General features: G+C 34.5%; 1 protein-coding gene across 2 annotated transcripts in view; it reads right to left on the bottom strand.

Moving 5' to 3' along the window:
- LOC142337807 (putative E3 ubiquitin-protein ligase MID2) overlaps positions 1-22,143 on the bottom strand; it is an 85,992-nt gene that overhangs the window by 27,223 nt on the left and 36,626 nt on the right. For both annotated transcript variants that reach the window (XM_075387334.1, XM_075387335.1), the window contains exons 7-10: positions 16,823-16,940; positions 16,296-16,470; positions 15,802-15,978; positions 15,388-15,579 (exon numbers count right to left, since the gene is read on the bottom strand). In XM_075387334.1, coding sequence (XP_075243449.1) covers positions 15,388-15,579; positions 15,802-15,978; positions 16,296-16,470; positions 16,823-16,940 — 662 coding nt within the window. The remainder of the gene's footprint in view (positions 1-15,387; positions 15,580-15,801; positions 15,979-16,295; positions 16,471-16,822; positions 16,941-22,143) is intronic.

The raw sequence follows: 22,143 nt of genomic DNA, 5'->3' as shown, positions 1-22,143 counted from the left end.
ACGCAGCACTATTCCACTTTCTCAAATCAGAAGGAATGAGTTCCACAATTGCTTCACCACAAACTTAATCTGGAAACACAGGGCGAGTGACCTTCCAATCCACGCCAAATTCGGAGGTCAACACTACAAAATTGCCTTACGAAGGACCCACCACCCTAATTTGGAGCTCTCAAAGAAGGAGTTTTTCGACAATAACCTCATACAGTTGTTCACAAAAGGATTCCTGGAAGTCCTGACGAATAAAGATGCAGTACTGAAGGAGGTTAGAGACTGCATTTTGCAGAAAGCTGAACAACGATGCAGGAACATAAATTCGTATATGCATACCTACTGGCGCGACTTTCACGTCAGCTCAGGATGCGTATACATTGACGAGAAAGTGGCAATCCCGAATTCCATCCAGGAAGCGGTACTCGAATCACTCCACCTAACACATCCTGGGAGTTGGAGTATGACTAAACTTAGTCAATACGCTTTGTGGCCGTATATGCAGAGGTAAATTCTCAAAAAAGCGGCCAGGTGCAATGCATGTACAGACGTAGGTAAAAAAACTTAGACAAGTAATCCCGGCATCTAAGTGGAAACCCCACAAGTATTGTTCTGAGCCAAATGAAGAAACTCAAATAGACTTTGGCGGACCAATTAAAAAAGAAAAAGATCAACACATACATTTTCTCGCATGTATTGACCGTTTCTGCAAATATCCAACAGAACTATTTGATGAAAAGAAATGGACCTAACATTGTAAAAATTTTAGATGAACACATTCAAATTCATGGAGTACCACGTAAAATCCGATTAGATCAAGCCAAATGCCTAAAAGAAAAAAAGAGGAAATTTTCTGCAAGCAAAAAAACCTTAATATAATAACAGCACTGCAAATGATCATCGAGCCATTGGATTAGTAAAACGTTTGCTACAAACTATTAAAATACGCTTAGGCTGCAAAAAATTAGCTACTAAAAAAACAGATTCACATTAAAAGAATCAATAAAGTTAATATTGTATTGATTAGGTGATTGTAAACAAAAGACAACAAATGTAACACCTTTCCAAGCACACTTTGTCAGAAAGCCAAACACCTAGTAATATAAGTACAAATCCAGAATCAACAAATCTAACACATGAAAAAATGTTGAACCACTATTTAGACGCTGACACTCCCAGTTGAAGACTACTTGGACAAAAATGGATGGGTATTGGACTTTGGGACACGTTAGCACCCGGAAAAATAGTACTCGGCACCTCCCCAACCACAACAGTTATCCAAGAGCCCGGTGTTCCCGAACTTCGCCTTAGGAACAATGATATTGCGAAATTCGGCACCAAAGCCGGACCAACTACGGAGGAGAAAGATGCGTTCCATTCTAACGAGTTACGGAAAAAATACAGAGGAGACATCAAAATTAGGCACTGACATAATGAAAACTTTTTAGGCGTCTCCGCGACAAATAGTAACATCTCTAAGGCGATGACTTCAAGAAAACCAACTAAGCTGCAACCACTAGTTACCCGGGGGAGAAGTAGGAGAAGTACAGCCACCCCAAACAACAGCAGCTTCTTCGACTTCAACACCGCCAACATCAACGGGCAAACGTAATAGACGTGCACCAGACTACTATGGTTTTGAAAGCACGGTTTGTTCAGTAAGCGAATCAGATTCGGTCCCAGCCCCGAAGAAACAACGCACTGCGAACCCGGTGATTGCGACGATTAATCAAGGGAGTCAACGCAGCCGCCACCCGAAGAGTAGTTTTGAACTGGCAGTCAATAGCCCACCCGACCCTCGAGTACGTCTGCTGACAAATACAACCCCAGACTATGATTATGCTTAATATGAGGAAAATGAGCATTAGTGTATTCGATGCAGAAACTAATGGTTAAACTCACCAATAACAAACAATTCAACATTAATTTAGTCAATTTTCATTATCAATGATGTACTTCTAATTCATTCGTTGTACGTTATATTTGTCACTCATTCGTGTCACCTTTACAGTTATTCTTGTGTTTAATTCTTCAGTCAGCTTTTTAATGTGCCACATTTTCAAATAAAATTTAGTATCCTGGAAAACTAGTAATGTTGCATAATAAATTTTGTTTCATGTTTATCTTCCACGTTCACATGACATTCGCGTCTCACTAACTCAATACTTTACCATTATTATTTATCAATCAAATTATGCAAATAAATTTCAATTTGATTTCAAGCCTTACTCTCAAATTTATCAAAGCAGAGGATATGTGATACAATGATCAAAATATTGAACTAAATGCTATTGACCTCCATATGTTAGTATGATATATTAATGACTTCCAATATTTCACTAAACCATAATTTACCTCCGTCTGTAAGGTGATTTGTTCAACTTGTTCACATCACCCATTTTCATTACTTTTACTTAACTTCACTCTTTTAATAGCCTTATTTGAATGCAGTTGCTCTTCTAAACCTCTAGTTTTGAAGCCGGAGTAATCTGTTAGTGGAAACTCAGCACCTTTTAGAGATTCTGATTGGAATTGCGTCGGAATTCCATATCTCTTTACCAAAGCTACTAACTCAAGTTAAATATTTGACCACGGATTAGTGCTGCGACTCCAAGTTACAAATTCGGACAAGCATTAGCAATACAATTGCTAATCTATTGAGTGAGATATCAAAGACCGATTGAGTTTGAAAAACCCAATTGGCAAGAAAAATGAGCGAAGCTTGGGGGATCTCGAGCATGCATGATTAGGGGTGGAATGAGTTGCTGCGGTAGGTGGACTTGAGGAATGGGGGTATAAAACGCCAAAAAATCGGCCCCACACAAAGATTTTATTCGATTTGGTAATTTGTAGAACTAGAGACTGGGAAACCTCTAAGAGAACCTGCTCAGCGACTTAAAGCCCTCAAGGCCTTAGCTGTACATCCCTTTTGAGGACGAAAATTCAAATAGACAGACGAAAAAACTATCAGACGAAAAACTGGTATAAAAAAAAATCGCATTAAAACGGAAGACCAACAGGGCTAAAATAATTGATACAAACGTTGTTTGACGACCAATTACACATTAAACCTAGTAACTAAGACTAATTACAACAACGTTCATATTACGGGTTTCTTAAACTGGGATCTAGGAGTTGACCTATTTTTACTTCTGTTCACCTATATTGACTCTGATCACCTTAAGATTGCTTTGCTGAGAAGCAGTGGTTTATATGCATTTTGAGCGAAAAGTAAAACTAGCCAAGAAGAGTCCAAAAAAATTCCTGTGATATTTTGGAAAAGCCGAGAAGATGACGGCGGCTTAAAACAATTATCACCCCTCACATTACGTCAACCCCAAGTGATGACATCAACCATTATTAATTCTGTCATTTATAATCAACCAATCATCAGAAAAAAGCTATATAATTTCAGAGCGGGTGGGATATTAGTCGAAAGCAAAATCGAAGCTAATTTTTGTATGAAACAGGCAAAAAGTTTCCGCTAATTTTTATGGAAATCAAGGCGGTGAAATTAAAACAAAAGGTCAGTACAAAAAATGGTCTCGCCTGATCGCGCTTTAGCCTAACATTATACGCCTCAATTAGAACAGTCAGCCATTCCGCTTACGGTTGTTTCCTCTGGAAAAACAACCGTCAGACGGTCAGACAGAGCAGCGAAATAGACTTGCGTGCCGTAAACGTATTCATATACAGATTGCCCCAATTATCATTAGTTTGTTTGACAAAATATATTTAATCGAAAATAAATTTTTAAAAAACTGATTTTTTTAGCTATTAACTAATGTATAATCAAAATCTAATCAATCAAATGCCTTATAAGATCTTGCTTGTGAAAGAGAGCGAGAGAGAGAAAAACGCAAAAGAGCGTCAGAAGACAAAACAAAAGCATGCCAGGCAGATTGCCGGAAAATAGCCGCAGATGATTCCCATTACCAAGATTGGGATTGAAAGAAAAGAAAAAGTCAATTCAAAAAAGAAGTCAATTCAAAAATTTTTGTACAAACAACTTTAAAGTTCGAACTATTTTGATGTCAATTTGGAGCTGAAAAAAGAATATCGAAATTCCAATACACAGCAAAAAATACTTTGAACTGGCCAGAATCTCTCAAATGGATCGGTATCAGAAGACAGAAGAATCTCTCAAAAATAGATTATGACTATTTACTTAACAAATCCTCGTGTATCGAATCAAAAGATAGCTTATGTTGGGCCATATATTGCATAAACATTAAAAATACCCGGCAGATTGCCGGAAAATAGCCGCCGTTGATTCCAATAAGCACAATTGGGATTGAACGAATAGAAGATATTGAAAAAAAAAATTTTGTACAAAAGAATTTTTTAAGTCCCATCTATTTTGATGGCATTTCATAGTTGAACATCTTCTGTTTCTTAGAGACAGGCTACAGGGGCTACTATCAATACCAATAAGCATAAGAGATGGTAACTAAGACTTAAAGGAACGACGTTCAAATAGCGGGCATCTAAAATTGGGCTTTATGGGCTTATCCCGTTTCCATTTCTGATTTCAAATTTTTATAATGACTCTGTTCATTTTGAATTGCTTTGCTGAGCAACTGATGTTCAAAATCACTTTTACCAGAATGAGAGAAGAGAGAAACTAGCCTAGAGAAGTCAAAAGATTTCACGCAATATGTCGAAAAAGCGGCAAAATGGTAAAGCCTAAAAAAGTTCGACGAAGTAAAACAAAACATAGCCGGAGGAATTCCGGAAGCGACTCGAAGAATCAAAACTTCACTAACAAAACCGTAATTGCAGCGGAAGCCACTACTTTCTGTATTAAAACATTAACTCACTACCTCTCCAGGTCTGCTCTAAAAATTGGTGAAACCTAAACTACTGTCACCAAGAGAAACAAAATGCAGCAAAATTTTATATCATTGAAAACGTTCGGTAACGTTAAAAAACCGAAATAATTAAAGTGGTCAAAAAAGTGATAGACTGAAAAAGCTGACATGTTTATCAATTGCCCTCAAACAATTCATGATTTTAACCTGAAAAAGATCGCGAAAGCAAACGGCAGATAGAGATCTTAGAAACTAAGATAAATCTTCTCAAAACAGAAAACTCAAATTTAAGAATCAGAAAACACCTATAAGTACACTTCTAATCACTGCAATTAAGACAAAAAACAACACACTTGTTCCTTGTTGTACATATGCTAGACAACATGATTTCATACTAATTCAAAAATTAAGTTGATCATAGAACAGACATAAGCAGCAGAAGAATATTCAAAGGCAAAACATCGTTTAATTGAATACCAAGGCCGGAAGAAAGTTGCAGTAAATAGTCTTAAGTGGAAATTGCGGAAAAAGCTTGCTATCAAACTCTCAGTACTGCCTTATGTTGAATGAAATCAAAGGCAAACCAAAGAAATGACGAAAATCTAAGAAAAAGCTGAAATTATTCACTTTTAACAACTGAAAAAAATCAATATAACGAAAATACAAGTAGGTGCCAGGACAAAAATAAAAAGATACTAACTATCAGAAAAATCAGAAATCAGAAGAATGTTCAAAATCAGAAAAAAATTCAAGGAAAACGAATACATTTCATTGTTCAGATTTCAAGACATATAAAAGACAACTACTCATCCGATACAAAGATCTATTCTCCCGAGGAGAACAAAAAAGGAAAACGCAGAATTCATAAATACGAAAAATTGAAACATTTTGTAAATAAAATGGTCGAAAAAATTTTAAGACAGCATTTATGAAAAAGTTTTAACTGTTTTTCAAAAACCTAACGCCACAAAATGATTGAATTTTTATTGAAACGAAATTAAAGTCCCTCATGTTGCCCTTATGTTGAATGAAATCAAAGGCAAAACAAAGAAATGACGAAAACCTAAGAAAAAGCTGAAATTATTCATTTTTAACAACTAAAAAAATCAAAATCCGAAAATACAAGTAGGTGCCCGGACAAAAAAAGAAAGATACTAACTAGAAAGTGAAGAATATGGGCACAATGTAAGGAACACCGTAACAAAAACACATTCCTGATTTTTGAAAGTTCAAAATAAAAAAAAAAATTCAAGGAAAACCAATACATTTTATTGTTCAGCTTTCAAGACATATAAAAGATAACTAATCATCCGATACAAAGATCTATTCTCCCGAGGAGAAAAAAAGAAAAAGCAGAATTCATAAATACGAAAAATTGAAACATTTTGTAAAAAAAAATGGTTAAAAAACTTTTAAGACAGCATTTATGCAAAAGTTTTAACTGTTTTTCAAATACCTAACGCAAAAAAATGATTGAGTTTTTATTGAAACGAAATTAAAGTCCCTCATGTTGCACAAAAAGACTATTTCTAGCAATTACAACCAAAGTACAAATATAAAAAATGGCGAAAATCGGAAAAAAATACCAAGTCGGATCAGCATATGTCAATTTTTTAAAAACAAAATTACATCGAAGTAGAAAGAGGCGTTGAGTATATGAATTATCAAAGAAAAGTTGCCACCCTAACTGATTTTTGACAAAAAGACGGTTCAAAGATCCAAAAATGAAGAAATTAATAGAAAAAAAGCCAAGAATTAACCAAAAAATCAAGAAATATATGCTAATTTTCAATTTGAAACGCATTTTAGGCTCTGCAAAACACTGTGGAATCGATTTCCGAAGTGAACATTTCAATATAGTATCGAATAAACTTTATTTCTATAAGAAACCAAATTAAAATCAAAAAAATTGGGCCACTTAGTCCAAAAACGGCTAAAAACGGTTATCTATATGTGCCATTCAGTCAAAAACTACTTTTCAAAGTAAAAAAGTCATTCACTAAACGAAGCGCATGATCAAACAACTTCTCTCGCTTAGCGAAAATCTTTACCGAGACAGCTTTTTTCATTTTCGCTTTTAGGTCAAAATTCCGCGAGAACAAATCTACTTCCTGTAAAAAAAATAGCCGGAAGAATTCCGGAAGCAACTCGAAGCGTCAAAACTTCGGACAAACCGTAATTGAAGCGGATGCCATTACTTTTTGTATTAAATAATTTACTCATAACCTCCCCAGGTCTGATCCAAAAATTGGTGAAACTTAAGCCACTGTCACCAAGAGAAACAAAATGCAGCAAAATTTTATATTATTGAAAACTTTTGGTAACGATAAAATCCGAAATAACTAAGATGTTAAAAAAATTCATAGGCAGAAAAAGCAGACAAGCCTATCAATTGCCCTCAAATAGATCATGAATCTAATCTCAAAACGATCGCGAAAGCAAACGGCAGATAATAATCTTAGAAACTAAGTTAAATCTTTTCAAAAAAGAAAGCTCGAATTTAAGAATCACAAAACCACTATAATTACACTTCTAATCACTGCAATTAGGACAAAAACAACGCACACTTCTTACTTGTTGTACTGAGGCTAGACAACATAATTTCATACTAGTTCAAAAATTAAATTGACATAGAAAGACATAAGCAGCAGAAAAATATTCAAAGGCAAAAAATCGTTGAAACTATTACCAAGTCCGGAAACAAAAATGCAGTAAAAAGTAATAAGCGGAAACTTTGGAAAACGCGCCCTAGCAAACTGTCAGTACTGCCTTATGTTGAATGAAATCAAAGGCAAACCAAAGAAATGACGAAAATCTAAGAAAAAGCTGAAATTATTCATTTTTAACAACTGAAAAAATCAATATACCGAAAATACAAGTAGGTGCCAGGACAAAAATAGAAAGATACTAACTAGAATGTGAAGAATATGGGCACAATGTAAGGATAAAAGATAACTAATCATCCGATACAAAGATCTATTCTACCGAGGAGAACAAAAAAAAGAAAAAGCAGAATTCATAAATACGAAAAATTGAAACATTTTGTAAAAAAATGGTCAAAAAAATTTTAAGACAGCATTTATGAAAAAGTTTTAACTGTTTTTCAAAAACCTAACTCCAAACAATGATTGAATTTCGATTGAAACGAAATTAAAGTCCCTCATGTTGCACAAAAAGACTATTTCTAGCAATTACAACCAGAATACAAACAAAAAAAACTGACGAAAATCGGAAAAAAATACCAAAAGCGGATCAACATATGTAAAATTTATAAAAACAAAATTACATCGAGGTAGAAAGAGGCGTTGAGTATATGAATTATCAAAGAGAAGTTGCCACCCTAACTGATTTTTGACAAAAAGACGGTTCAAAGATCCAAAAAAAGAAATTAATAGAAAAAAAGCCAAGAATTAACTAAAAAAAATCAAATATGTGCTAATTTTCAATTTGAAACGCATTTTAGGCTCTGCAAAACACTGTGGAATCAATTTCCGAAGTGAACATTTCAATATAGTATCGAATAAACTTTATTTCTAGAAGAAACCAAATTAAAATAAAAAAATTGGGCCACTTAGTCCAAAAACGGCTAAAAACGGTTATCTATATGTGCCATTCAGTCAAAAACTACTTTTCAAAGTCAAAAAGTCATTCACTAAACGAAGCGCATGATCAAACAACTTCTATCGCTTAGCGAAAATCTTTACCGAGACAGCTTTTTTCACTTTCGCTTTTAGCTCAAAATTCCGCGTGAACAAATCTGCTTCCTGTAAAAAAAAATAGCCGGAAGAATTCCGGAAGCGACTCGAAGCGTCAAAACTTCGAACAAACCGTAATTGAAGCGGATGCCTTTACTTTTTGTATTAAATCATTTAATCATAACCTCCCCAGGTCTGATCCAAAAATTGGTGAAACTTAAGCCACTGTCACCAAGAGAAACAAAATGCAGCAAAATTTTATCTTATTGAAAACTTTTGTTAACGATAAAATCCGAAATAACTAAGATGTTCAGAAAATTCATAGGCTGAAAAAGCTTACAAGGCTATCAATTGCCCTCAAATAGATCATGAATCTAATCTCAAAACGATCGCGAAAGCAACCGGCAGATAATAATCTTAGAAACTTAGTTAATTCTTTTCAAAAAAGAAAGCTCAAATTTAAGAACCACAAACCCACTTTAATTACACTTCTAATCACTGCAAATAAGACAAAAAACAATGCACACTTCTTACTTGTTCTACTTAGGCTAGCAACATAATTTCAAACTAATTCAAAAATTAAATTGACAAAGAAAGACATAAGCAGCAGAAGAATATTCCAAGGCAAAAAATTGTTGAAATTAATACCAAATCCGGAAACAAAAATGCAGTAAATAGTAATAAGTAGAAATTTTGGAAAACGCTTGCTAGCAAACTCTCAAAACTGCTTTATGTTGAATGAAATCAAAGGAAAACCAAAGAAACGAAGAAAATCTAAGAAAATCTGAAATTATTCATTTTTAACAACTGAAAAAATTAAAATACCGAAAATACAAGTAGGTGCCAGGACAAAAATAGAAAGATACTAACTAGAATTTGAAGAATAAGGGCACAATGTAAGGATAAAAGATAACTAATCATCCCATACAAAGATCTATTCTCCCGAGGAGAACAAAAAATGGAAAAAGCAGAATTCATAAAAACGAAAAATTGAAACATTTTGTAAAAATGGTCAAAAAAATTTTAAGACAGCGTTTATGAAAAAGTTTTAACTGTTTTTCAAAAACCTAACTCCAAACAATGATTGAATTTTGATTGAAACGAAATTAAGGTCCCTCATGTTGCACAAAAAGACAATTTCTAGCAATTACAACCAAAATACAAGCAAAAAAAACTGACGAAAATCGGAAAAAAATACCAAAAGCGGATCAGCATATGTAAAATTTATAAAAACAAAATTACATCGAGGTAGAAAGAGGCGTTGAGTATATGAATTATCAAAGAGAAGTTGCCACCCTAACTGATTTTTGACAAAAAGACGGTTCAAAGATCCAAAAATGAAGAAATTAATAGAAAAAAAGCCAAGAATTAACCAAAAAATCAAGAAATATGTGCTAATTTTCAATTTGAAACGCATTTTATGCTCTGCAAAACACTGTGGAATCAATTTCCGAAGTGAAAATTTCAATATAGTATCGAATAAACTTTATTTCTATAAGAAACTAAATTAAAATCAAAAAAATTGGGCCACTTAGTCCAAAAACGGCTAAAAACGGTTATCTATATGTGCCATTCAGTCAAAAACTACTTTTCAAAGTCAAAAAGTCATTCACTAAACGAAGCGCATGATCAAACAACTTCTCTCGCTTAGCGAAAATCTTTACCGAGACAGCTTTTTTCACATTCGCTTTTAGCTCAAAATTCCGCGTGAACAAATCTGCTTCCTGTAAAAAAAAAATAGCCGGAAGAATTCCGGAAGCGACTCGAAGCGTCAAAACTTCGAACAAACCGTAATTGAAGCGGATGCCTTTACTTTTTGTATTAAATCATTTACTCATAACCTCCCCAGGTCTGATCCAAAAATTGGTGAAACTTAGCCACTGTCACCAAGAGAAACAAAATGCAGCAAAATTTTTATCTTATTGAAAACTTTTGGTAACGATAAAATCCGAAATAACTAAGATGTTCAGGAAATTCATAGGCTGAAAAAGCTTACAAGGCTATCAATTGCCCTCAAATAGATCATGAATCTAATCTCAAAACGATCGCGAAAGCAACCGGCAGATAATAATCTTAGAAACTAAGTTAATTCTTTTCAAAAAAGAAAGCTCGAATTTAAGAACCACAAAACCACTTTAATTACACTTCTAATCACTGCAAATAAGACAAAAAACAACGCACACTTCTTACTTGTTCTACTTAGGCTAGACAACATAATTTCAAACTAATTCAAAAATTAAATTGACATAGAAAGACATAAGCAGCAGAAGAATATTCCAAGGCAAAAAATTGTTGAAATTAATACCAAATCCGGAAACAAAAATGCAGTAAATAGTAATAAGTAGAAATTTTGGAAAACGCTTGCTAGCAAACTCTCAAAACTGCCTTATGTTGAATGAAATCAAAGGAAAACCAAAGAAACGAAGAAAATCTAAGAAAATCTGAAATTATTCATTTTTAACAACTGAAAAAATTAAAATACCGAAAAAACAAGTAGGTACCAGGACAAAAATAGAAAGATACTAACCAGAATTTGAAGAATATGGGCACAATGTAAGGATAAAAGATAACTAATCATCCCAGACAAAGATCTATTCTCCCGAGGAGAACAAAAAATGGAAAAAGCAGAATCCATAAAAACGAAAAATTGAAACATTTTGTAAAAATGGTCAAAAAAATTTTAAGACAGCATTTATGAAAAAGTTTTAACTGTTTTTCAAAATCCTAACTCCAAACAACGATTGAATTTTGATTGAAACGAAATTTAAGTCCCTCATGTTGCACAAAAAGACTATTTCTAGCAATTACAACCAAAATACAAACAAAAAAACTGACGAAAATCGGAAAAAATACCAAAAGCGGATCAGCATATGTAAAATTTATAAAAACAAAATTACATCGAGGTAGAAAGAGGCGTTGAGTATATGAATTATCAAAGACAAGTTGCCACCCTAACCGATTTTTGACAAAAAGACGGTTCAAAGATCCAAAAATGAAGAAATTAATAGAAAAAAAAGCCAAGAATTAACTTAAAAAAAATCAAGAAATATGTGCTAATTTTCAGCTTGAAACGCATTTTAGGCTCTGCGAAACACTCTGGAATCAATTTCCGAAGTGAACATTTCAATATAGTATCGAATAAACTTTATTTCTATAAAAAACCAAATTAAAATCAAAAACATTGGGCCACTTAGTCCAAAAACGGCTAAAAACGGTTATCTATATGTGCCATTCAGTCAAAAACTATTCAGTCAAAAACTACTTTTCAAAGTCAAAAAGTCATTCACTAAACGAAGCGCATGATCGAACAACTTCTCTCGCTTAGCCAAAATCTTTACCGAGAGCTTTTCACTTTCGCTTTTAGGTCAAAATTCCGCGTGAACAAATCTGCTTCCTGTAAAAAAAAAGCCGGAAGAATTCCGGAAGCGACTTGAAGCGTCAAAACTTCGAACGAACCGTAATTGAAGCGGATGCCATTACTTTTTGTGTTAAATCATTTACTCATAACCTCCCCAGGTCTGATCCAAAAATTGGTGAAACTTAAGCCACTGTCGCCAAGACAAACAAAATGCAGCAAAATTTTATCTTATTGAAAACTTTCGGTAACGATAAAATCCGAAATAATTAAGATGTTCAAAAAATTCATAGGCAGAAAAAGCTGACAAGGCTATCAATTGCCCTCAAATAGATCATGAATCTAATCTCAAAACGATCGCGAAAGCAAACGGCAGATAATAATCTTAGAAACTAAGTTAAATCTTTTCAAAAAAGAAAGCTCGAATTTAAGAATCACAAAACTACTATAATTACACTTCTAATCACTGCAGTTAGGACAAAAACAACGCACACTTCTTACTTGTTGTACTTAGGCTAGACAACATAATTTCATACTAATTCAAAAATTAAATTGACATAGAAAGACATAAGCAGCAGAAAAATATTCAAAGGCAAAAAATCGTCGAAACTATTACCAAGTCCGGAAACAAAAATGCAGTGAAAAGTAATAAGTGGAAACTTTGGAAAACGCGTGCTAGCAAACTCTCAGTAGTGCCTTTTGTTGAATGAAATCAAAGGCAAACCAAAGAAATGACGAAAATCTAAGAAAAAGCTGAAATTATTCATTTTTAACAACTGAAAAAATCAGTATACCGAAAACACAAGTAGATGCCAGGACAAAAATAGAAAGATAATAACTAGAATGTGAAGAATATGGGCACAATGTAAGGATAAAAGATAACTAATCATCCGATACAAAGATCTATTCTACCGAGGAGAACAAAAAAAAGGAAAAAGCAGAATTCATAAATACGAAAAATTGAAACATTTTGTAAAAAAATGGTCAAAAAAATTTTAAGACAGCATTTATGAAAAAGTTTTAACTGTTTTTCAAAAACCTAACGCCAAAAAATGATTGAATTTTGATTGAAACGAAACTAAAGTCCCTCCTGTTGCACAAAAAGACTATTTCTAACAATTATAACCAAAATACAAACAAAAAAAACTGACGAAAATCGGAAAAAATGCCAAAGTCGGATCAGCATATGTAGATTTTATAAAAACAAAACTACATCGAGGTAGAAAGAGGCGTTGAGTATATGAATTATCAAAGAGAAGTTGCCACCCTAACTGATTTTTGACAAAAAGACGGTTCAAAGATCCAAAACTGAATTAATAGAAAAAAAGCCAAGAATTTACTGAAAAATCAGGAAATATGTGCTAATTTTCTACTTGAAACGCATTTTCAGGCTCTGCAAAACACTGTGGAATCAATTTCCGAAGTGAACATTTCAATATAGTATCGAATAAACTTTATTTCTAGAAGAAACCAAATTAAAATAAAAAAATTGGGCCACTTAGTCCAAAAACGGCTAAAAACTGTTATCTTGTGCCATTCAGTCAAAAACTACTTTTCAAAGTCAAAAAGTCATTCACTAAACGAAGCGCATGATCAAAAAACTTCTCTCGCTTAGCGAAAATCTGTTCACCGAGACAGCTTCACTTTCTCTTTTAGGTCAAAATTCCGCGTGAACAAATCTACTTCCTGTAAAAAAAATAGCCGGAAGAATTCCGGAAGCAACTCGAAGCGTCAAAATTTCAAACAAACCCGTAATTGAAGCGGAAGCCATTACTTTTTGTATTGAATCATTAACTCATAACCTCCCCAGGTCTGATCCAAAAAATGGTGAAACTGAAGCCACTGTCACCAAGAGAAACAAAATGCAGCAAAATTTTACCTTATTGAAAACTTCTGGTAGTGATAAAATCCGAAATAACTAAGATGTTCAAAAAATTCATAGGCTGAAAAAGCTGACAAGGCTATCAATTGCCCTCAAATAGATCATGAATCTAATCTCAAAACGATCGCGAAAGCAAACGGCAGATAATAATCTTAGAAACTAAGTTAAATCTTTTCAAAAAAGAAAGCTCGAATTTAAGAAACAGAAAACCACTATAATTACACTTCTAATCACTGCAATTAAGACAAAAAACAACGCACACTTCTTACTTGTTGTACTTAGGCTAGACAACATAATTTCATACCAATTAAAAAATTAAATTGATATAAAAGGCAAAAATATTCAAAGGCAAAAAATCGTTGATATTAATACCAAGTCCGGAAACACAAATGCAGTAAATAGTAATAAATGGAAATTTTGGAAACCGCTTGCTAGCAAACTCTCAGTACTGCCTTATGTTGAATGAAATCAATTAAAACCAAAGAAATGACGAAAATCTAAGAAAAAGCTGCAGTTATTCATTTTTAACAACTAAAAAAATCAATATACCAAAAACAAATATAGGTGCCAGGACAAAGCTAGAATGATACTAACTAGAATGTGAAGAATATGGTCAAAATATAAGGAACACCGTAACAAAGACATTCTTTATTTTTGAAAGTTCAAAATCAAATTAAAAAACGAATACAGTTCATTGTTCAGCATTCGAGACATAGAAGAGATAACTAGTTATCCGATACAAAGATCTATCCTCCCGAAAAGAACAAAAAATAGGAAAAAGCGGAATTCAAAAATAAAAAAAAATTGAAACATTTTGCAAAAAATGATAAAAAAAACTTTGAAGACTGCATTTACGAAAAAGCTTCAACTGTTTTTCAAAAACTAAACGCCAAAAAATGATTGAATTTTTATTGAAACGAAATCAAGTTCCCTCATGCTGCACAAAAAGACTATTTCTAGTAATTACAACCAAAAGACAAACAAAAAACTGACAAAAATCGGAAAAAAACTACCAAGGTCGGATTAGCATATGTACAATTTTATAAAACAAAAATACACCGAGGTGGAGAGAGGCGTTGAGTATATGAAGTATCAAAAAGAAGCTGTCAAATTAACTGACTTTCGACAAAAAGACGGTTAAAAGATCCAAAAAGGAATAAATTAATAGAAAAAAGCCAAAAATTAACTAAAAAATCAAGAAATCTGTGCCAATTTTCAAACTGAAACACATTTTCAGGCTCTGCAAAACACTGTGGCATCAATCTCTGAGGTTGGCATTTCAATATAGTATAGAATAAAAATTATTTCTACAAGAAACCAAATTACAAGCAAAAAAATGGGGCCACTTAGACGAAAAAACGGCTAAAAACGGTTATCTATATGTGCCATTCAGTCAAAATCTACTTTTCAAAGTCAAAAAGTCATTCACGAAACGCAGCGCATGATCAAAAAACTTCTCTCGCTTATCGAAAATCTGTTCACTAAGACAGTTTTTCTCACTTTCGCGTTTAGGTCAAAATGCCGCGTGAACAAATATACTTCCTGTAAAAAAAAAGACCGAGAGAAAACCAATTCTCCTCTTCGAGTCGTAAAAATAGGAGCGCTATAATAGCCGGCTGAGAAGATGAGGGCGGCTATTAAAAACTATCATCTTACTAGGCAGGGCAGTTCTCAGGACAACAACAGAATACTCTTCGTGCTCTGTGGTGTCTTCTTGTCCCTCTGGGGGACTACTTTGACCTGCCATGTTCACTGCCACCACACAAACTTCATAACCAACATCTGATTCTAGACCTTTGATTGTGTACTCAACCATTGTGGCCGCATCAGAGGAATCCGCTCTTTGATCTAAACATACGGAACAAAGTTGCCTCAATTTTCCCGAATATAGCTGCAACAATTAAAAAGAGCACTTGCAAAATTATAGTAGTTCAATTATCAGGCTCTGTTTCGCGAGCAAGTAGTATCAGCTACAGTAATGCCAATCGCGAGACATAAACTTGAAATAGACGCTTTGATTAACATAACTATTATTTGAAGTTAACGCAGTTCCTCCAGACATCTGATTACCTTTGTCAACGATCACCGGATCACATGGAATCCATTCGTTGTCCGCGGACTCTTCAGCCAATCTGTATATTACATGGTACTCTGACACGGGAGTGAAACTGCTCTGACTCCATCGAAGCTTGAGAGAATTGGGTTTGCTTATACACAACTCCTTCAGCAATTTCACAGGCTCAGGAGCTGAAGAAAAATTTAAGATTATAATTCTTGGATGCAAAAATTCAGAATGGTAGAAGTCGCTATTATAACTTCTCAATAAAAGGACAACAACAAAGAGTTTTTAACCAATTTGATCGAAATTATGGTATACGCAGAGCGCTCATTACTCAATTAGAAATTTGGTTATGCGTTCTTCTCTATCTAACTCATTTTGATTTGCACGACAACACAACTTAAGAGTAAATGATTCGAAGTAATTACGATCAAATGACACCAAATTGAGAACCCTTAAACCCGTTTCATCGACCCCATTGTGAAAGTTCTGAGAACTAACTAACGTTTCAAGAAGTCCAGCCTGTTGATATTTTTCTTTTCCAGTGAGAAATCAACAAACAGCTGTTGTTCTCCAAACGAACCCTCTCCCCCTTGTGAGTCCAGTTGAGCAAATGCTTTCGTTAGTTGATGAGCTCGATCTTTAGCTGTGTTCACTCGCGCACATAGACGGGAACAGAACTGAAAACGTAATTGGTAAGGCACAAACTCTTGATTTAAAAAAGGCGACAAAGACATCCGATACGTAGCTGTACCTCTTCTAAGATACGCGGAGAGTAAATAAGGCAAGAAGAAAGCTTCAAAAAACAGAGACAACAGATTAAGCATTACGTGGTATCGGCGTAGAAGTGAAAAGTTAGATCATTTTGATGTAAAAAATGGAAGCTTCGTTCATTATCACGCCTAAAACTGCACATACCGCAAGGTTCCCATTATAACACATTACTCGGGAGCCCCGATTTAACATGCAATATTCAAATCATATTGCATTTTCAGTGAAGCTACAGAAGAATCGCAGCGGTGAAACACTAGCCTGTAGGAATGCAGTTTGGTCAGCCTCCTTCATGGCCTCAGTTGAGAGACTCAGCAGTCCATGAGTCAACTCCAAACTTTCTTTCACACTCTCACTGTCAGACTCAAGTTGCGACAACCTAAACACTCAAAATTCGTCAAACTATCCGCAGTAGGCTACAAAATTAAGCAGAACATTATTTGTTATATTGGGCCTACTGAAAGTCTCAAATTCAATTGACTTTATTCAATCCAGTTTACATCGAAAAAAAATGAATTTGAAAAATTTCCTGACACTTCAAAGCAAAATAGGTGAATCAAAAGTTTCGGTTTTAGAACCTATGATGGTCACTGTAGGATCAAAAATAGATTTAACACTAACACTCCAGCTAAAAATATCCAGGTGTCAAATATCGGTATCAATTCTCTATTTTCTGACGATAATTTTTGTATTCTTACAGAAAATTCCGCACTGATCAAAATTTGAGAAAAAAGTAATGCATAAATGACTCTGGCTTTCTTCAAAGGATTTCAGTAAGAAAAACTAAGAATGAAAATTTCAAAATCTGAATTAATTTCCATTTTGTTCTGATTAACCGTAGATTCCAATCCTACTAATCAAGCTATTCATTGAACCGCCTCATCATCTGATCAAGCTCATCTGGCGTTTCAGCGAACAAAACTTCTGACGATTTGTCTTCAGATTCTAAAAGCAAGCTCGACTACAATACCTTAATACAAAAATTGCCTAAAACTCAATTTAAGGATACAAATTAAAGGGTGTTAACTGCCTCAAACTTTCATAAAATTGATACAAGAATTTTTAACTAGTTTAATTTATCTCAACATTTCTGTTGAAATATTGGTTTAATTTAGCGCACTTTCCTATTAAAAACTGAGGATCAAAAACAGTCAAGAAATAGAGTAAACAGATTTTTAAAAGGCATGCTTTCCTCTCGTTAGCAGAGAAATACTCTAAGAAATTTGGGCTGATAGAATTAAAAAGTGAGACGCAAAAACTAAATCTTCATTTATTTTCAATCGATGGATTCGGACACTCGATCTTCATTTATAAATCTTCATTTATTTTCAATCGATCGATTCGGACACTCGATCTTCATTTATAAATCTTCATTTACTTTCAATCGATCGATTCGGACACTCGATCTTCATTTATAAATCTTCATTTATTTTTAATCGATCGATTCGGACACTCGATCTTTATTTATAAATCTTCATTTATTTTCAATCGATCGATTCGGACACTCGATTCTTTATTTATAAATCTTCATTTATTTTCCATCAATCGATTCGGACACTCGATCTTCATTTATAAATCTTCAATTATTTTCAATCGCTCGATTCGGACACTCGATCTTCATTTATAAATTTTCATTTATTTTCCATCGATCGATTCGGACACTCGATCTTCATTTATAAATCTTCATTTATTTTCCATCGATCGATTCCGACATTTATTGGTCACTAAGTCGTGTGTTGTAAGCTCAGTTTCACTTATTGAGTGGAGAAAAACATTTTAGGTCAGGAATGGTAGCAACGCTAAAGACGACAAGCTATGGATGATCGATGCAATTAAAACCTTAAATGCTTTCCATGCCCAGTTTCAGTCATAATCAAATGAGCCAAATGCAAATTGAATATTTATGATAGTCACTCAAGAAAGTCAGATAATTTTTTCACTATATATTAAAAAAAACAGCATAGTTCAATACTTGTCAGACAGCGGATTCAATTTGTACAATATAACTAAATTGGGCATCTCAAAATTGTGAAAAGCAGGCAGAAACCAAAGAAATCAGCCAAAAATTGACCCAAAAATTCCGAACTTTTACAGGCTAAGTTCTGATAAGATTCATTTCAATTCTTACAAAATATTCGTGCAATATGTTATAACAGGCATCGTTTCAAATGGATGCCGTTTAAAATGCACGACACCAAAATCTTGTATCACATGGCCACCAAAACTAAAAACCAACTAACGTCGGGCGAATTGCTCTCAAACGATCGGCGAGCAGTTGGCTTTGTCGGTAGATAACTACGGTTTAGTGAGGCTAACTTTCGCTTAATTGAAGGGGCGTGAGGTGAGCGCAGAGGGGGTGGGTGCACCGGGGGCAATGGTGGGGGAGGGGAGAGGGGGGTCCTTGGATGCACAGGACCACGTCACTATGGCCTGAACGATGTTCAGGTAGGGGATTAGGGGTGAAGTGAGGGGGGCTGATGTGGGAGAGTGAAGGGGGCGGTGGGGAGTGCAAAACTCTAAGAAACGCCCTTTACACCATGAGTATACGTCTCCAAAACAGTTTCTGCTAATGGTATACTTGGAGACTAGTGAGCTGAAAGTCTCTAAGGGAACTTAGCGCTCTCTGGGAGCTACCTGTTTATCCCGTTTTCGAAAAAGAGAATTCAAATGGGTCAGACAAAAACTAGGTCCAACAAAAATTGTACAAAAAACCGGTAGGACTAATATAATTGCTACGAAATTCGGTTGAGACCAATTAATTATTACATGCAAAGTGTCAATTTGCGCTAATAATTCCATCCTAGTTGACGGCCCGTTATGGTCCTAGATGTGGACTAATTAGCGTCCAGTTGAAACAAAAACAGCGTCGTCCTTTTGATTAGTCGTCCCGTTGATCTTCCCATATAATATTATACTACATACATATAATACATATAATATTATAGTTGATCTAACCATGATAAAATTATATTGTGTAAGATAATTATAATGTGAAATAAACCTTATAAGGCCATTTTATATGAAAAAAACCGTTAAATGTGTTGCTTTTAACGTAGTCACGGGAACATTTTCTAAATTTTTCAAGCATGCCTGACAAACTGCCGGAAAACGGCAGCCATTGATTCCCATAACCCCCCCCCCATTGGGATTGATAGAGCAGAAAAACGAAAATTTTGTACAAACAAATTGTAGTGCGAACTATATTAACATCATTCTGTAGTTACACATGATCCAATCTCTTAGTCATAGGATATAGGGGCTAGTATCTATACCAAAAAGCATTAGTGATGGTAACTAAGAATTAACAGAACAAAGTTCAAGTTGCGGACATCTAAATATGGGCTTTGTGTTTATCCCGTTTCTATTCTAGACCTCATTTTTATGACTCCATTAATTATAGATTGCTTTACCGACTGCAAAATCACCACTTCAATTTGATGTGATGATTTTGCAGTTGGTAAAAACAATCTAAAATGAAAGGAGTCATAAAATGAAGTCAAGAATAGAAACCGGACAAACACATAACCAATTTTAGATGCCCCCTACCTGAAATTTGCTTTTAAGTCTTAGTTACAATCCCTGTGTGAACAACTCTTAAAAAATGACAGTTCTCCATACAATTAAAATAATTTGAATTAAGAGAATTGGGCCCACCTTACAAATATAACAGTACTAGGTTAATTGATGTGAAATATAAATTTCCGAAAAAATTATCACGCTCAGTCAAAATGGTGAGAAACTCTAAAAATTGACTCCGTAGAAACCATCATGAAGCATACGAGACGCTTGTTTAGGGATATTAGTGTTACGACCCCACCTTAGGTTTGAGTGGTATCATTAGGAAACATGTCATGCGTTGAATTTCAAAATAAACAGTTTTTCTGAATTTCCCATTTTGAAGCATTCATCGAGGCTTGAAATTTTGTGATCTTTAGCCTCACTTCCGTTGTTTTGTACACATTATTATTGTTCAAATTTTGATCAATCTGTGCTACAAATATGATAAAACTGTTAACGATAGTCTCATTGACTTTACGTTCAATGATAGAAGTGAATTGAAGAATTCTTTGAACAAACTGTTACGGTTACATTTTCGCTAAATTTCGAAAAATTCGGCAAAAGTAAAAAAGGCGTCAAATACACTTATTTGGCCCACTTAGTCCAGTCTAACCACTAGTGCAGACCAAAAAACTCTAAGACAAAATCCATTGACTCAGATAAAAGCCATCTTTACCTCCAGTTCCTAAGTTGATGGTTGTTTACAAATATCATCAAATTATTAGCAACTTCTTCACTTTTTCATGTTTTTGTCACCTTCTTAGTCTAGTTTGGGACAGATCCCATCGAATTTCTTCTGAAGTAAACACTAATCTATACTGGTTTCATCTGACGTTTTTATGACTTCGACACTGAGTTTTCATTAAAAGGCTGTGAGCTTTTGATACTGGTAAATATTTGTGGTTCTTTGATTCTTTTTATATTTCCCCTTTAGAAACCGGCCATATTGATGCTCAAATGGTTCAAATGAAGGCCCACGCAGACATGTAAAACCTTTTCCGTTATTAGCTCATGCTTTTAAAGGCTTCAAAACTACTTTTATAATTTTTCCGTGATTTTGTTGTCTTGCATGTATTTGTTGTTTTGTAGTCTTTTGGCTTAGTTTCACTAAAGACAGGTGATTTTGGTCTCTCAAGCAGTTACATGTATTTTATCTTGTATGTTCAGAAGAAAACTGATGGTTGTTGTGACCTCTGAATTTATTTGTCTTACAAAATTTATTAGAATTTTGAGCTTTGCCATTTTGCTGTTCTTTTTGTCAACTTATTACATAGTCTCGTTAAAAACAAGTCGATCCACTTCCTTGTAAAGCACACGTCAATTTGTTTAGTTCTGATTATACCTGATACTATTTGGACGTTTTTACCAAATGTATTTTTCAAACCAGATTGCCGGAATAGCTGCGAAAGAACAGACCTGCGTTCCGTATAATAGAGATAGAAACAAAGACAGATCTAAATTGAAAAAAAAAATCGATGCTACTCAAAAAGCTAGGCAAAAACCATCCAGCGATACATTAAATTAACCGATTTACGTGGGGCGAATTGCTCTAAAACGACCGGCGAGCGGATGGCTTCGTCAGTAGCTGGCCACGGTTTCAGAGGCTATCTTATTAATTGAAGGGGCGCAAGGTGAGCGCAGCGGGGGTGCAAAAATGGATTGGGGGACTGATGTGGGGCGGTGGGTAGGAGGGGTGTGGGACCATATTATCAGAACCGCCCTCCACACCATAAGTAAAAGTCTCCAAAAAGTTTCTGTTAATCGCATGCTTGAAAACTAGCGTGCTGAGAGAACTTAATGAGAACTTAAGAGGACTTAAGCGAACTTAATGCAAACTGGGCGCTTTCTCTTTATCCCGTTTTTGAAGACGAAAGTCAAAAGCGTCAGACGAAAAATCGGTCAAGCGAAAAATTGCACAAAAAGACCGACAGGACTAATATAATTGCAACAAACTTCGTGTGAGAGCAATGAATAAAGCTTGCAAAAATTCATCCCGCAGAAGCCTCTTATTAGGAAACATTACA

Source organism: Convolutriloba macropyga, chromosome 4, assembly GCF_964194025.1.
Source record: "Convolutriloba macropyga chromosome 4, txConMacr16.3, whole genome shotgun sequence".
In the NCBI taxonomy this organism is placed as follows: Eukaryota; Metazoa; Xenacoelomorpha; order Acoela; family Convolutidae; genus Convolutriloba; species Convolutriloba macropyga.
The sequence above is the reverse complement of the archived record's forward strand: the minus strand, read 5'-3'. Positions and strand labels throughout refer to the sequence as shown.